We start from the raw sequence: 18054 nt of genomic DNA on the forward strand, positions 1-18054 counted from the left end.
AGTCTTCATGTTTTTGGAAAACTTAAAAGAAGAAATTCATCTGTTTGTTTTCTGACCCTTATCCTTTCAAAAGCAGAATGATTAACACAAAAAGGAGCAGAGTGGTCCTATTATAAAATAGTAGACGTGATTGGAACTAGATGATCTTAAGATCCTTTCCAACCCTAACTATTCTATGATTCTATGATTATGTGATTTTCTGTGAATAGCTGTAGTACCCAAATGTGTAGGGTTGGAAAGCTGTACTTCGGTCAGACAGATTTTTGGCAGGAATAACGTCTTTCCTCTTTCTAGGTAAAATCAATTTTAATTTGGCCAAGGGATGAGGTTAAAGCTCATAGCAAGGACATGCAATTGATTATAACCATTTCACAGCCTGGTCACCCTCTCCCTGGACTCAGGGAAGGAAGTCTGAATCAGTTCTGAATCAATGTGATGTGAATTACAATCTGTGTCTGCTTCGTACAATTGAGTCTTCTATGAGGATATCTAAAGTGACCAAGGTAGCTCTCAAAGTAGCACAATTACTGTGTTGTCAGCTGGAGTGAATTAATACGCACACTAATTAAGTGCGAGCACACACTGAGGCCAGCTCATGTTAAGTTTCCCATCAACCAACACCCTCAAGTCCTTCTCTGCAGGGCTGCTCTGAATCTCTTTGCCCAACCTGGGATTGCTCCAACCCAGGTGTAGGACCTTGCCCTTGGCACGGTTAAACTTCATCAGGTTGCCATCAGCCCACCTCACAAGTGTGTCAAAGTCCCTCTGGATGGCATCCCTTCCCTCCAGTGTATCAACTGAACCATACAGCTTGGTGTCATCAGCAAACTTGCTGAGGGCGCACTCAATCCCACTGTCCATGTCACCGAGAAAGATGTTGAACAAGACCGGTCCCAACACCGATCCCTGAGGGACGCTGCTCACTACTGGTCTCCAGCTGGACATGGAGCCATTGACCACAACTCTTTGCGTGCGGCCATCCAGCCAGTTCTTTATCCACTGAGTGGTCCACCCATCAAATTGATGTCTCCAATTTAGAGACAAGGATGTCATGTGGGACAGTGTCGAAGGCTTTGCACAAGTCCAGGTAGATGACATCCACTGCTCTACCCCTGTCCATCAGTTCTGTAGCCCCATCATAGATTGGTCAGGCAGGATTTCCCCTTAGTGAAGCCATGCTGGCTGTCACCTAGCACCTCCTTGTTTTTCATGTGCCTTAGCATGCCTTGCAGGAGAATCTGCTCTGTCAACAGACACTTCACACACCTTTTCTCTTATTAGCAATTGTAACAGCAATGTAATGCCTGTAGTAAGCAAAATTGAGAAAGAAAGCTTGGATGCCATTAAATTAGGAGTTCTACATTGAGGCTACACTTATCCAGGGCCTTAACTAGGCAAACCAGTATAACTGCAGTAGAAAGAATAGACAAAATGGCTAAGTGTAGGAGATGGATAGGCAGGAGAGAGCTGAGGTTTATTATGGTGCACAGAGGAAACATGATCTTTGATTTATAGATGTGCATACAGAGAGAATCCTGGTCCAACCAAGAACTGAGCTCAGATTTTCATTTTTTCCATTCAGAGCTTTAAATCCAGATCATTATTCTTCTGAATTTGTTGTGGTAAATTGCTTCTTTGATGGTATGAATCAACATGAATACTAGTAAGATCTAAATGTAAGTTCTGTTATCAGTAAGATGGATTGCATTTAGAGTGTAGGTCTTCCTTGTATCCTTCAAACCTAATTTAAGCTATCTGGGAATGATCTCAAAGTAGTCTTCCAAAAATAGTATTAAAGTTAATTTTTAAATACTGCTTTTTTTGGACATTGTTAGGAGAACACCAACTTGGATTTAATACCTATGTAATATCCTCATTACAGTAATGCAAAGATTGCTTCAACAAGGCAGGATGTCAGGATTCAAGATGCCAAAATACTCAGCTGGTTGAAAACTGGCAAAGCTCCACTGGCTTCACTGGATTACATTGATTTACATTTGCTAAGAAACATGCCTAACAATATTTAATTTACAATTCAAGCAGGTTAAAAGTACTTTGAAACCACTCCTCTCCCCCCCTATTTTTATGCAAGGAACAAGAGGCTACAGCTTGATGTTATTGCTGCTGTAGTTGCCCACCTGAAAAAAGTACTGTTTGATAATCTGACTTAACAGATTTCTTTTCCCCCTAGAAGAGCAAAGGGAATGTTTATAAGAAGGTGTTGTATATACAACAACTTGAGACTTGAAAGCAGGAAAAGAGGATAAACAAGAAAATCTTTGTTAAAGAGGTACCACATGTCCAATGTTCTTCTTTTAAATGTCTCTCAACAAAGACATAGATTAGTATATGCCCTTTAATTTTATACGTACTGTGGTTTAAAATAAAATCCCCCACAAAACAGTCATGTTATTGTCCTTTCAACTTAAAAAGGTTAATGCAGCTTTGCCTGAACTCTCTGTGCAGTCAGGCGTTATGAAGCTGCTCTGGTGTAAATGATATGTGATTTCTATAGAGCAAATAGACTTTTAGAAAAATATAAGGGATAGAAAGCAGCTTAAGAGATGTTTAAAATCCATGTAGTAAAATAAATATTGAACATATATCTGATCTCACCAGCTTCATTTATCAGTTGGCATTTTGTCTTAGTAAGGACAAGAAAGTGCACAAAGTCACATTTTTTACCTACAGTTACCTCAGCATGCAGAAAAAAAATAGGTGAAGAGCTAACTGAACTACAGAGCTAAGTAAATATGTAGTCCCATTTTGATAAAAGTATGTTCAACTTCCATTTTTACATAGACCTTTCATAGCAGAGACTCATGACTACTCTAATTGACAGCTCTTTTAATCTAATAAACTACAGCAACCCTGCTCCTGATTTCCAGCTCCTAAAATACCTCTAGGGATAGGAGAGAGGAGGGAGGGGTCCCTGCCGTACCCAGAAATGAAAACCTCAGAGTAGAACGCATGCCTTATAGCAATGCTTGTCTGTTCCAAACTGATTGAAGAGACTACTCTTTTACATAAACACTGTATTAAATATGTGGGTCTGTGTTAAGAGCTTTGACATGACAAACACACTGGAGCTTCACTATGACTGTTACAGCAAAAAGATGCCATCTTGTACAGCATAACCTTTTCAAGCAATAGCATAATTGAACGGAAGAGCAGATAGAGGCAGTTCGAAGGAAATCTAGTCTCTAAGTCTGTTTCCTTTCTGATATATTGATGCAAAAACAATCCATGCATGATGTTCATAAGGCACGCTGTTATGACAGTCCCAGGAGCTGCAGAGTGAACCCGTGTAGACTGACGTGGCCTTTAAATGATATTCATACTGAGATAAAAATACTGTTTCTACCTCCAAAATGAGCGCTACATACAGATATCTGTGGTGATGAGTTCCATTCACAGAATGAATCCACCAGCAACTGTTAGAAGTTTGTTATTTATTTTGTCTCTTGAATGGTGTTTTATAATAATGAGCTCTTTCTTGCTGAACACCCAGCAGAGGTTCTGCATGAGCACATTTCATCCATTGCTCAGTGTGAGGTCTGTGTGAATGATGCACAGATGGTGCGAGTCTGTTGAAGCACTCAGATTGGCAGCAGATTCCCAGTCCATGCTTTTAGCTTTTCAGGTCTTGGATCAGTCCCTAGAGTTTAACTGAGGTGAGTGACTTGTAAGAGACACTGGTCTCTGATTTCAACTGCCCTGGAGCAGGGATGTTCAGGAAAGGTTCCTCCTGCCATAAGGAATTTTACACTATTGATAATTTTCTGTTGGACTCATTAGAGGTTTTAGCTAGTTGGTGTTATGTTCTAAAGGCTCTACAGATAGAGATATGCTGCTAACTTATTACCTGTAGAAGCTGAAATGTACAGCTTGCCTTGTGCTCTTCCTTAACAGTAATGAAGGTCTGTGCAAGGGAAGGCTTCAGTAGCGTACTTCAACATGTACAGTTTGTATCTGCATGAGTCTTCCCCACTATCATAAGTGGTCTGAATTTCCTGTTTCAAAAAGCATTTTGACAGACAAGTTAGCAGTACACATTTTCATTATTACTGTTTTCTATGATTGGCATATTTATGTGTAACTTTCTTTAAAGTCGTAAAGTTAATGGGATAAATTAGCTTTATATAAATTTGGAATTATTTATTGCAAAAAATAAGCTGATCCATAGAATTGAAATTTTTATTTATTTTTACCAGCTTTTTATATATATACCTATATATACTGTATTTATCAGCTTGGATTCAGCTTGAATATTATTCAGCTTGAACATGCTTCAGCCAAAGGCAAAGAGTTTTGTACCTCATGCTATTCTCTCATGAACTACCAGATGGACCTGAGGGATATATGGCCACATTCCAGAATATACTACATACATACACCCTGCTTAAGGTTGAAGTAATGGAGAGTTTTATGATTAAGAAAAATATGAAGAAATGTGAGGATTTGTTTTTTTTTCTTTTTTTAAGATGGCTTTATTTTAATAGCAACAACCCAACTAGGTAAATTTGGTTTACATTTCTTTGGAGGTCTTGTCTATGGACTACCTAAATCTGAATTTCATTTGAATGTTCTGATTGATAGAGATTCTGATCAGTTCATCATCATTTTGACCCTGAGTTTTAAGACACTTCTGGCCTATAAAATGTTAATATATTCCTGTGCAGTCTCCATTCTTTTTCACCCCTGAAAATGGGAAACACAGCTAATACCGCAACACTTACAGACACAGCTTGCATGACTGCAAAGCTGTTCAATGTGTGCCCTGGGTGTACTCTCCAGTGCTCTGAGAAAGGAAAGCAAGTACTTAAATGAGTCAAATATGGAAATTAAGGAAACTTTTGTGTTCATTCAATAAATTGTCCCCCCAGTGAGGTTCACTGTGACTGATCTCAAAAGTCAGAAAAAATTCGTATCCTTTCTTTACTCCTTTTGTCTCTTTTTGTTGTCCTCAATGGAACAGAAGACTATCCACTTTTTAAAAAACATAAAATACAGATTATTTTTTCACCTATCTAAACCAGAATCCTAATTTTTTAAATGCCCTCAGTAATGTGCAAAAAAATAATTTATCATAAAATTTGGCCAAGTAGGCTGTGTATGAAACCAGTGCTCTGAAACACTTGGATTTTTTCAAAGCTTAACTTGACACTATTTACACTTGTGTCTGACTCATCGCTAAGGCAAGGACATTAGTTTGCTGTCTCAGGTGTGGCAAAGGGAACTGAGGTCAACATTACGTTTAAAATGGAATTATGAAGGGTTGGTACAGGAAAACAGACATTTCAAGCATTCATTGAGAGGCAGGAGTCCATTTACCAGAATTTAAATAATGGATGAGGTAGGTTAGACTGGTTAGAAATTTCCAGAATACAGTAACCATCTTTTAATAATGCAATATTTATAAAGGTATGTGCCATTTGGGGTGCGCCACTGGCAGTGATATGTTCTATGTGCAACCAAACACCAAAGCTGCAGGCATTAAAACTAGAATGCTCCAAACTGAATTCTGTTGAGTTTACACATTCTAACCAATGCTGAGATGTCAGGAAAATGAACGAAATCACTTTTAAAAATGAAGAGTGGAAAATTTGAAGACATATCTGCAAGTTCTCTTTGTAATCCAAATGGAAATTAAGAGATTGTCAAACACAGGGAGCCTCATTTATTGTTTGCAGATGCTACTCTCCCTCTGCTCCCTTAGCAATAAACTGGCATTTTGAAGAGTTCCTTCTTCCAGAAAGCGAAATCTGCGCTAAATGACAAAGAATGGGTGGCTGCATTAACAAAGCTTGCTCAGTCTCAAGGGAAGGGATGGCCTAATATTACCATAGTTTTAATTACTATTTGATGATCTGGATAATCTTTAAGCAAGGCACTGTGTTTGATTCATTTATAATTGTCCATTGGCTTTAACAGTAATAAAATCTGTCCTCTTGGTGCTTAAGTTAAGATGGTTTTTGTCAAAGCTGAGAGCACCAAAAACAACAAAACCTGAACATTATACCTAATTGGTTTCTAAGTCCTGTGGTTAGTGAAACAACCAAAAAGACTCTGCTAGTTCCCTGCAACTTAAAATTATCTTTGGGGAGAGTTAGTAGGTGTTAAATTGCATTACGAGCAGCTGAAGCAGGACAAAATTTCCTATGAATAAGTGAGTTTGAAAAATTACGTAAGTGCCCATCTCAAAATATGCCAGAAATGCATAAGAAATGTGAAACTTTTTCTTCTATTGTTCTTCTGTTACAAGAAAGATTCACTTGTACATTCTGTACTCATCATGTGTTGAGAGATTTTTGGGTTCTCGTCCACTCTGAGCCAAAAGCCTGAGCTAAAACTGCTCTGAAACCAAGAAATGATGTAGTCTTGTTCAGTACTGTATTGCTATCACTATGAAACAAAATTTAATGCTTTAAAATACATTTTTCTTGCCGTAGAGGTTTTTAGATCTGGTTTTGATGTTTGTACCACATCAGAGGTACAAAGCTGAATTCATTTTTTTTGCAGGTTTGAATACAAAGTGACAATTAGAAAAATTGCTTCTTAATTTTAAAGTCCTCTGGACTACTTTGCTAATTATCACCAGTCAAAAGTGTCCGATGGTTCCATTCTACAAAGTATCCCTGATTATCTGCTTTACTTTGAATAGGCACCTGAGTGAGCCAATTGACTCTGGCGCTACTTATGTTAACTGAGGTGTAAGTGTTCCCAGCATCCTGCAGGATTCAGCCTGAATCATAGAATCAACTTGGTTGGAAGAGACCTTTAAGATAATCAAGTCCAACCATTACCTGAAGACTGCCAAGCCCACCACTAAACCATGTCACTGAGGGCCTCATCTACACAGTTTTTGAATGCTTCCAGGAGTGGTTATTCCACTACTTCCCTGGACAGCCTGTTGCAATGTCTGACAACTCTCTCTTTGAAGAAAGTTTTCCTAATATCCAATCTAAACCTCCCCTGTCACAGCTTGAGGCTGTTACCTCTTGTTACCTGGGAGACTGACCCCCACCTCACTACAATCTCCTTTCAGGTAGTTGTAGAGAACAATAAGGTCCCCCTTAAGCCTTCTCTTCTCCAGACTAAACAACCCAAGTTCTCTCAGCTGCTCCTCATAAGAGGACCTTTCACCAGCTTTAGACCCTTCGCCAGATTTGTTGCCCTTCTCTGGCCCCTCTCTAGCACCAAAATGTCTTTCTTGTAGTGGTGGGCCCAGAACTGAGCACAGGGTTCGAGCTGTGGCCTCACCAGTGCGCAGTACAGGCACTGCTCTGGTCCTGCTGGCCACACTATTGCTGATACAGGCCACAACGCCATTGGCCTTCTTGGCTGCCTGGGCCTGAATATGTTACTTGAGAATGAACTAGCTCTGATAATTTTTTTCCTAATGTGCACATTACTACTATGACATGCCATGGTTTTCAACATATCAGCTGCCCTGTCACTTGTCATCCCAGACCTTTCCAGCAGTCAGTGATCAGGCGAGTGATTCTGAAAAGCAACAGCTACAGTAAACTATTGGGGTGTTTTTTTCCTTTGTGTTGTTGCCATGAATTTCAAGAATGAAGGCATCTGTGAGTTGCAAGGGAGCAGCTGTAATTTTATTTATACATTATATGTAACAGAGAGCAAGACATATTTAAAATACTCAGACTGAGTTCTTTGGACAGACAGAATGCTCCTTGGGAAGGAGCATTTTTCAATGTGTTCCACAATAGATGGCTTGTGATTCAAAGAAAAGAAGTGTCCTGTGGGGAAAGAGAAATCTATGGCATGTATTAGAAACAGAAAGAACTAGTATAATTTTGGAAATAAGACATGGTAGAAAAAAGATAAAATTAGCTGCCTCTGGGCAGATTATATATTTTTTTATGACTACTAAAAATTTGAGTTCAAGGGAAATATCTACAGTAATAAAAAGTTAATGATAATCACTGACATGGATTGGAGTGATTATTTCTGTTTTCTGACTTTTCCTGCTCCCAAGATCTCTTCATATATTCAGCTGTCTGTCAGATGGCTCCCCTTCTCCCGTTTTTTCACATCAGTGAGATCCAACATCCATCCAAGAAGCAGGACTGGAGAAAAAATCTAGCATACATCTGAGGGGTTCATTCAGGAGATAGGCTAGGTATGGCATAGGGTCAAGGTCAATTGAAGGCATAGGGCTGAAGACAAGCATACATATTCCATAGCCAAGGACTGGACTGAAATGAAGTCTATGGCCAACAGTGCTGGTGGAGGTTCTCAGTGAGTCAGGTTGTGGTCATTGAGACCTATTAATGCCCTGTGGTGGTAGAAAGCAAGAGACTTTTTGAAAGGACCAGGGGAAATTTGCCATGGGAAGCCATAGATCCAAAGCACAGATAATTTATTACTCTCAGGAACTTTTTCTGAGTGTAATAAGGGCCATTTAAATAACATTTTACTGTTACAGTGGGCCTCAATCCCAATGCCAACCACAGTGTAACAAGAGCCATACAACAAAGGTGCGTCTTTCGTTCTCTCTCAATTTGTACAGAAGTGGTTGATTTTACCTCACGAGTCTTATATAAAACAAGGGAATGTCTCTTTGTGAGAGATTTATAAACATGTCCTTGAAGACTGAATGGAGAGTGCCATGTTCTGCTGATGAGCTGTCAGATTTTCTAATCTTCACTACAGTCAACTATTGTCTTTCTTGTGTTGTTTCACCCTAATGTGACTCTATCATATTCTCTCCCCTAACACCTTGCAGTTCATTATACCAGAATACATATTCAGCATTGAGAAAGCAATTTTATTACATTCCTGTCTGAATCAAGCAGTACAAGGCTATTGACTTCAGAGAAAAATTGAAGTGTTTTTTGTGCTTTGACCTTACAGATTTTACTTAGTCATGTAATGAGGCTTTATTCTGCGAGAAACACTAGGGTTTTTACTGACAACTGGGAGGGCTTTTAGCAAAACATGTGTGATTAAAGTACTAAAAATGATTTTAGATGTAAAAACCAACAGAAACTTGTATTCACTCGGTCAAAGCAATTTAATAAAATGTATTAAAATTGGCTCTTCTTAACAAGCCACAGAGCCTGCCAAATTGCATTTTGAAAGACGAATGAGCACACCTTTCCTGATAAGACCGTTTATGTCTGTTTGAGATGAGCTTCTGCTAATTGTGTTTGACTTCTAGGTGGGAGGCTTGGAGAAGGAAATGTTTGTCACAGGGTGCCACATCCTGAAGCGTGTATCATTTCCCCATGTGGAGTTGTGCTGAAATGCTGCGGTGCTATAGCTGAATTGAAGGGGAGCAGGCAACAACTAAATTATGTACACACCTCTTCAGTAAATAGTGAATAATTCTTAAGCTATTCCTTGGGAGTTGAGGCAAGTCTCACTTCAGGAAAGTAAAGAAGTGTTGAAATTCTGTATTATTTCTGATGTCTTTTGTTTAGGAGCTTGTGGGATAAATCTGTCACCAGCAGTGGAAGCAGGGGAGGTAGGTGCTCTGAGCTCTGCCATGGGGTAAAGCAAGGAGGAGGAGAAAAAGAGTCACTAACTCAAATCTAGATGGGATCCTGTGCACAGCAGGACTCACAGTGCCTGTTAGAAAGTTCTTAAGTATTAATAGAACTCCTGTCTCTTGTGGTGGTGATCTCCTTGTTGAATGATTCAGATTTTTGAACTATTCTGATAACTCTTGCTGGAGAAGAAAAATTGAAATTTTTTTTTTTTTTTTTCTTACAAATAAACCCACTAGACCATGTTCTGGTAGTCTGCAGCTTTCAAACCATTCAAGCTTGGAGGTATGGAAACAACTTCCTTATAGGAATGGGGTGTGTGAAAAGTTGAGTGTTTTCAGATTGGGGTTTATAGGTTCATGTGTTTGCTATAAGAATGGGTTAGATAGGGATGAAAGTGCAAACTTTCTGTTCAGGTTCTCAGTCCCTTACCAGCATTTCTTACTCTAACTATTCTCTAGTGAAACATTAAGTCAAATAAATTATTTGTATTGGTTTTCTGGTTGGTGGGGTGGAAAATCATGGTTGTGTGGATGCAGTATGCCATCACCTTAAATTCTGGTGAGGCAGTGAGGTAACAGCCTGTTAGAAAGCGTATTTAACTAAGTGCTTAAAGATTTCTAAGCATCTACAGCACTTGTCCTTACGTAGCTGGTCAGCGCAATCTCCACATCATCGCTATCACCCATTGCTTCAAATCTTCATGAGCACATATTGACTGTGCCCCTACTGTATGTTAGCTTGTGGCTTTCTTAATGTTTGTTTATTACTAGAGTAAAAAATTTAATTACAATGAAATGGATTTTTTTTTCTCCAAATTTTAACATGTTTTTCCTTAGTTAAAGCTTTCAAAGGAAAAGGATTATATCGAAATTTTCTTATTGCTTTCACCATTGAATAGCAATTGAAAAGCAACTGCATGAATAGATCTGCAAAAAAGAAATCAGAAAAACATTGAACAAAGGAAAGCAAACCTTTTTGGAAATAAAATAAAATAAATAATGCTTTAAAGTTATTATTAAAACCATTCTTATTAAAGCATAAACTTAATAATAAGCATAAACTTATGTCCTGGGTTCAGCAGTAGCAGTCAGTTTTTCTCCTTCTTATTGGCTGTTGCAGCGCTGTGTTTTTGACTTTTGGCCTGGGAACAAAGCTGATAACACTGATGTTTAGACTGACCAAGGACTTTGTGAGTCTCATGCTCTGCCAGGGAGGAGGGGAAGCCGGCAGGAAGCAGGGACAGGACACCTGACCCAAACTAGCCAAAGAGGTATTCCATACCACAGCACGTCATGCCCAGGAAGTAGAACTGAGAGTGGCCCGGAGGGGCTAGAACGCTGCGGGGTGGTGGCGAGGTACCGGTTGGTGAGCGGTTGTATTCTCTTCCTTGTTATTTCCTTTATCATTATTATTATTAGTGGTAGCAGTAGTGATTTCTGTTATACCTTAGTTATTAAACTGTTCTTATCTCAACCCATGGGAGTTGCATTCTTTCGATTCTCCTCCCCATCCCTCCAGGAGCGGAGGGAAGAAAGGTGGGGAGGGAAGTAGACTGCATGGTTCTGATTTATGGCCTGGGCTTAAACCACGACAACTTATTATTTAAAAACTTTTGAGAAAGTTATTTTACATTTTTCTAACCTATTTGCAAAATCTTGTGACCATTCTTCTATAAATCTAATAACTTTTGATGCAGGTGCACTTCACATAGTCACAAATGAAGTTTAAAGAATTTGGTACTCACTTCTCTTCAAAGAATAAGACGCAAACACCTTGTAACACCCACATTCCAGTCTCTGTTCCTTATGTGATCAGGGTGAATATTTGCAGTTGATGGGAGAACCTGAGAGTTTTGCCAGTTTTGAGGCTCCTTTGAAATTTCCATTTTTGATTCAAAAAACCATGGATCTATAAAACTGATTTCTACTCTTGCCCTGCCTGTAGGACTGTAAGGCTCTTTTGATCACTACAGTCCATTATACCAAATTATACTCCAAATTATACTGAAGATAAACATTTTATGGGGCAACGTTGAAAATAAGGCACCTCAAAAATATCCAAACTATAACCTGAGTAGTGGTTTTCTGCTCATGATGCACTGATTTTTTAAAAGTAATTGCTACTATATAAAAAATTAAAGCTTATTCCAATTACTCAGTTACTGATAGGAAGGAAAGATGGTACTTCTGAAGGAAAAAAATCCAAACCCCTGCATCATCATTGTGAAATTCAAAAGTGCTGAAAACCTATGGCAGCTTATGAGACATGCCCAATAAAAAATTGCAGCTATGACTGTAGTTGTCAGAAATTTGACTATGATAAATACCCATCAGCTACAAGCACTGGAAGCACATTTTGGTGAGTTTCTTTAAGGTCTCCACAGCTTTAACCCAAGAAACCTGGCAAGGCTGGTAGACTCTGTCTGGTCTGTAGTGTCTTGGTTCTTGTGCTGGATGGCAGCCAGTGCATTAGTGCTGGACCCGTTCCTGCTTGTGCCTGGAATTACTCCCCAGGAGACAGCATGGCCCCCATCAGGCAGCGTTGCGGAGAGGCAAAGTACTTGAGTAAACTCAGGCCATCTGTTGGTTGCATCAGTTAGTTTTCCCCATTTGCCTATCAAGCCATAAGGTTTTTATTTTTTCCCTGCCCCCTCCCCAAAAAATGTGTTTTTGCTTTATCCAGTTCTAGCAATAGCCAAATGGATTTCTTGCTACTTTTTTCTTCTTTACTTCTTGTGGTTGCGCGCATTTCTTTGTAGTGGCTTTGTTTAACAAATCAAATTATCTCCTTTATATGCGTGTTCCGCTTTAGAAACAGTTAATGTCTCTCTTATCAGACATAATCTTTACTCATGATAGAGGAGTAACATGATTATAGTTCTTTTCCCCCTTCTTCCCCCCCATCTTTTACCCTCCTTTCACTTCCCTATTTCCTTTTTTTTTTTTCTTTCACCTTTTTGTCTCTTGTCTTGTTTTTGTCCTTTTCTTCTTCTTCACTATCATATGAAATAATAAATAAGGGACTAAACTCGATACATTAGGATAACTTAAATGATTTACTTCGAACTTTTTTTTTGTTGTTCAGCATTCAAGGAAGAATTAAATCCTTCAGTAACTATTTGATTTCAACTTCAATCATTTCAAAGGATCTCCATTTTACTTTTCTCTCAGCATGATATGGGAATTAGATTCCTTGAGCATTTAGCAGCTGAGCTATCCATTGCTAGACACAGTCAGTTTTGAAGATGTATTAAATGATTTTTAGTGGCACCTGCTACCTCTCAGACAAAAAGGTGAAGTATTTCTTTAAGGCACCTTTCTGAAGCTCTGCAGTAAGAACAGAGGACATCATGACACCTGTCCTGTCAAGTCACTTTGCTGATTTTGAATGTCTGTTGCCATTTTGATTTATTTCCATTTTTCCCTCTTCTTGCAGATTTATTTGAAAAACAGAGATTTGTATACTGTGGAAGCCAACAACCCTCGTCAGCTTGTGGAACTTGCAGCCAGAGACATTGAAAAGCTTCTGAGTAACAGATCTAAAGCCTTGGTGGTGAGTACTAATGGACTGAGTTTTCTATTTACCATTTAAAAAAATCATTATTTATTATTGAAACATGCTTTTATTGTTATTTTTGCTGCCTACACACATAGGGGCAATGTCAGCCTGATGTGTATAGGATATGACATGTAGAAAGATGGCTTGTGACTTCATGGTAGAAAATGAACTCATTAGTTCATTGGCATAGGGCAGATGCTCATAATATTGATGGGCAGATTAGGAACCACAGCCAAGTAACAAATCAAGTTATAAATAGATTGGAAAATATTCCTCTAAGTGACGCACATTAATGTTTATGACTTGAAGATCACTGTACTCTACAGTCAGCAGTGATGTTGAGGAAACAAGAAGCAGAGTTTTTTTAAATGGGATGTAAAAATAATGGTATCTTTGGAGTCATGATTGTTCATTTTGGTACTATTCTATATAATGTGTGTGTACACTAACTAAATCTGTTGATATTTGGTCTGTCTTATTCAGTCTTTCCTGATGGCAGCAACTTACCTTTTCCTTCAACAAATGTAACCATGTGTGAATCAGATTAATTTCCATACCTATTCTATCTCTGATTTGTTAATTCAATCTGTATTTCAGTCATGTTTCATATCAGCAAACTTAATCTTGAACTATTAGTGGGAAGACCGTGCTGCATTGTAACCTCACAATTCTTCATGCTTTAAATAAGAAGTAGCTATTTCTTAAAAGTGCTTTTGCCAGCAGCCCCTTTCTCTTCTATCCTGTAAGACACCAAACATGGGTAATTGCTCTTTATGATTCCTACTCACATCACTCTGACTCGTATAAGAGTTTAGAGTACTTTCCAAAAGATGCTGAACAAACATACACACGGGGATCTGGATGAATTCATAAACATGCCTTTTACAGACTAGAACTACTAGACATAGGTTTAAAGGATGGAACAGCAGACTGGGATTCCCTGAGCAATTACATATCCACATAGACTTGCAGATGAGTTTGAACGTGTCATTTAAAGTTAAAGAGAGAAGAAAGAGGGATTAATTTACCTAACTGTAGACATCTACTCAGCTGGTAGTCCTAAGCTCCTTTTTTGTTCAGTAGAATAAAACAGGCACTTCTCAGTCAGGATTGACCTGACATGCTCTGAATAAGACTTTAAAATGGAATGAACTCCAGCCCAGAAGTACTCACTTCTTGCTTTCTCTTTCAGAGGAACCGCAATGTAAATGTCTATATTGTAGATGTATAAAGTCGGAGATGAGTACCACCCAAGCAGTTCTCTTATCAGTACAGTTTCATGCAGCTGAAGAAGCAGTCTGAGAGTGAAACTGCTGCTGCAAGCTGTTTTGAGGACTAGCCTTCTTGTAGGCAATGGGATTTTGTTTTGTTTGTTATCCCTGAATAGGTACCACATGATGCACCCATTTTCCTGCCTTTTTATTCTTAAGAGGAGTTCACTTTTTCAGTTCCCATAGCTTCCCTAATATGCAGTGTACATCAGGGTTGTCTGGGCCAAAGCTTCTCTGCTTCGCTCAAATGAGTGCAAAATAGATATGATTTTTTCTTTGTTTTCCTGTTTTTAACTCAATGGGCATCTGTTTATGTAGCATTCTGTGGACTTGGTGTTATTATTGCAAAATATTATAAGTCATTTTCAGAGCTTTGTGAATGTACCAGTTTTTCCACTATTTTCACATCAAGCCATGTAAGTCTGATGTTTTTAAGTTATCACAGCCAAACCTTATATTTTCTTGTGACTCAACATTAATGTAAGGGTTTGTGTATGTCTGTGGTGGTTTGATCTTAAAATTGCAAGAAAATTAAGTATTTCATGCTTTAGAAGAGATTCCAGAACAGTTTTTCTGTCAGTGTGGAAGAAGAGTCCCTGCCTCACTTCAGGCAAGCCCACAGTCACTTCTTGAAAATAGTAATATGATTCAGTTCCCTGATGTAAAAGAAGATTCAGTTAGGGAAAGGATGTTCCATAAGTCCAGTTGCTCCTAATGGCTCAGATATTTATACTGGGTTTTCTATTTGTAGTTATCCTGGATTTATATCAGATTTTTCAATGACTTCTGATTTTAAACCTTCCTCTGAATTATTTTTATACACAGTAGACATTCGCTTATTATGTCCTGCATCTGAACTGCTACTTTCTACTAAAAGAATTTCTTCACCTTCCATATGTATTTCTCTTTCTTCTGTTTTTTAAGGACTGTTCTTATGCTGGCATTTTGTGAACTTTATGTAGTGAAACTGAATTATTTATCTAAAATTTAAGTCTTCTTAAATCTGCTGGGTCACATTTTCTTTAAAATTAGGAGTGGAGTTGAACGGAACTACTACTAATGATTACACAAAGGATTTTGCTGTTGGGGCTAATATGACTCAAAGTGTTAATTAAGACCTGAATCCTGAAAAGAATATGATGCAAGAGGATGATACATCCTCCAGTGATGCCACGAGGAAGGTGCCTGTGAATGACATCAACAGCGTCATTGTTCAGAGACTAGCATACCCGAGGCATGCCATGATTTTCTGTCAGCTTGCTTCACAAACAATCTTTGGGCAAGGTTATAATAAGCACATATTAGTGATGACTTTTCTAATAATAAGCTGTCTTCTCTTGAGCTGCAAGAGCACCTTTGAAAGAGAAATAACTCTTGCATTCCAAATTATTTGTGTTTTCAGGCAACTTCGTGCTAGAAAACTCTCTAGCTGTGACTTAAAGGTAAAATTAATTAGTAGAAGCATGGAAAAGCATTGTGGTTTCGTTTATAGTTTATATGAGGAAAGATTATAGCAAAAATCTGGACTTATCCTGGTCTAAGGAAATAAGTCTATTTTTATTTTTCCTCACGTGTATGAATTTATGTTTGGGAGAAGCTTAAAAATGGTGGTTGAAATAGGTACCTACCTGGGGAAGGAGAAAAGGGAAAGGCATAATCTGAACTTTCTTAGATAGCTATTACTTGAAAATGCTAGCAAAAGGAGAAAAAACTAGGATGAAAAGAAAATTGAGAAATTTCCAGCAAAAGCGTAATGGAGGAAGAGAGTGGTATGAGTAGTAAGGAGGAAGACAGGCAACAGCCTTATAATTAAGGGTAGTTAAGACTATCTTGCGGTACAGCCTATTGGTCAAATAGTAAGCATTTCTTTAGTGGTTTACTGTTGTTTACCATTACCTATCTGCCTGGCCTAACCCTACGGAACACACACTATTTTGATATTATGGAATTTCCATATGCATATGGTATGCATGTTGTCCTTTGACTTGATGATCCTTATGGGTCCCTTCCAACTTGAGATATTCTATGATTCTATGGTATTATAGGCAAGTTAATATTCTGTCTCTGTGTATGTATCTTGTTAAAAGGTAGTGTACAGACTAGCTGTGCTACCATTGCAACCTGTATTTCCAGGTGTGTAAATGGAAAATGGGTGGAGATTTCATTGAAAATATATCTTTGCAATAACTACAGGCAAAACTCACAAAGGTTCTTGGATGTTTTTCATGAACAATCTTTCCAAGGATACCAACAAATAGTATGCCTAGCCCATTAAGCAGTCTTGCAGCTAAATTGTTCATTTTCACTAGTTACCCTCTATTTTAAAATCCTTACCCCATTCATCAGTGCAATAGCTTTCTGGGGCTATGTAGATCATGATAATAGATCATAATCTTTCAGTTCAGATGGAAACTAAAGAATTAACCCCCCCACACTTTTCTTTATGCAAAAGACAAGGATACTTGTATCTGGGCGTTACTAATATTATTTCATGAGTATCATTAGAAATACTAAATAGAGTACTTAACCTTATAATATATTTATAAAATATGGTTTGAGGAGTTACAAATATTTTCTCACTGACTATATAAAAATAAATCCTTTTAAACACATTAATATATGAGATGGACTCATATTTTATTACACATGTAAAATACTGTATTAAGATTTGCACAGATCATAATTTTTGTTGCCACACTATAAAATTTAAAACTGTGAATTCTGTTTTTAGAAAGGCATATTTTAAAAATTCTGTGCTTTGCAAAGTGCTTTTCTGGGGTTTTGTTTTCTGTTCATGCATTGTATTGTGAGGGAAATGAAATATGACATCTGAAAGTAATATTCGACCCAGTGCTGCCCACCAGATCTAAGACGCAGCATCATTCTTCTGTGATCTCGGAGGTGCAGCCCTTGGCTTTCCTCTGCCCATCTGAGCAGCCCATTATTCATCAATTATAGGGGAGCATCTGAATCTTCTATGGCAGGAAAATGCAGTTTTAACTTCTTGCTAATTATTGCTGGTATATTTGAATTGAAGAGAGTAAGCAAGTGTGGATCTTTTAGGTAACAGGGAATTAAAATTAAGAGAAAAAATGATGAATAAACACCTACTAACAGTCTTTGCAAACACAGCCAGCAGAAATTGTTGGAAACAGGATCAAAACATCGTATTTCTTGCTCAGATAAGATTCCTTTCTACATTTGTAACTTATTTAACTGTTGGCAACATGTTTGTGTAATACTTTGAGATGAATCCTACTTGTCCTCATATTCAAAAGTAAGATGTATGCATATTCCCCTGCAAATCCTCTTTTCCACTGTGAAATAACTCTTTCTGGAAAGACTCAGTATCTTGTCAACACTATGGTGTACGCTCACAGTACATTTATTAATAAACTCTTCTTCCATTACTGCCCATATTCTAAGGCAACAGAACATTTGTGTAAAGCAAAGTCTACTAAACTACATTTCACTGGAGAATGAGAGACATTCATATTTGCACTGACAAATTCATGCTTAATATTGCTTTATTTTACTGTGGGGTCGTTTGTTTTCTCTTTTATCTATTAAACTCTTACGTTAAGATCATTCAATGGAAGGTACTAGTCAATGACCTTGTCTTCTCAGGCTTTGTGTAGACAAAGATGAGTTCCATATGGATTTGCACCTTATTGTCTAGATTTCTTCAGCCTTCTCAGCCAAAGGCA

At 38.0% G+C, this 18054-nt stretch overlaps 1 protein-coding gene across 5 annotated transcripts in view; it reads left to right on the forward strand.

Moving 5' to 3' along the window:
* CACNA2D1 (calcium voltage-gated channel auxiliary subunit alpha2delta 1) overlaps positions 1–18054 on the forward strand; it is a gene marked incomplete at both ends in the record, with an annotated part of 399650 nt that overhangs the window by 60534 nt on the left and 321062 nt on the right. For all 5 annotated transcript variants that reach the window (XM_080618635.1, XM_080618636.1, XM_080618637.1 and 2 more), the window contains one exon: positions 12954–13070. In XM_080618635.1, coding sequence (XP_080474761.1) covers positions 12954–13070 — 117 coding nt within the window. The remainder of the gene's footprint in view (positions 1–12953; positions 13071–18054) is intronic.

The sequence above is a fragment of the Psittacula echo genome, assembly GCF_963264785.1.
Source record: "Psittacula echo genome assembly, chromosome: 1".
In the NCBI taxonomy this organism is placed as follows: domain Eukaryota; kingdom Metazoa; phylum Chordata; class Aves; order Psittaciformes; family Psittacidae; genus Psittacula; species Psittacula echo.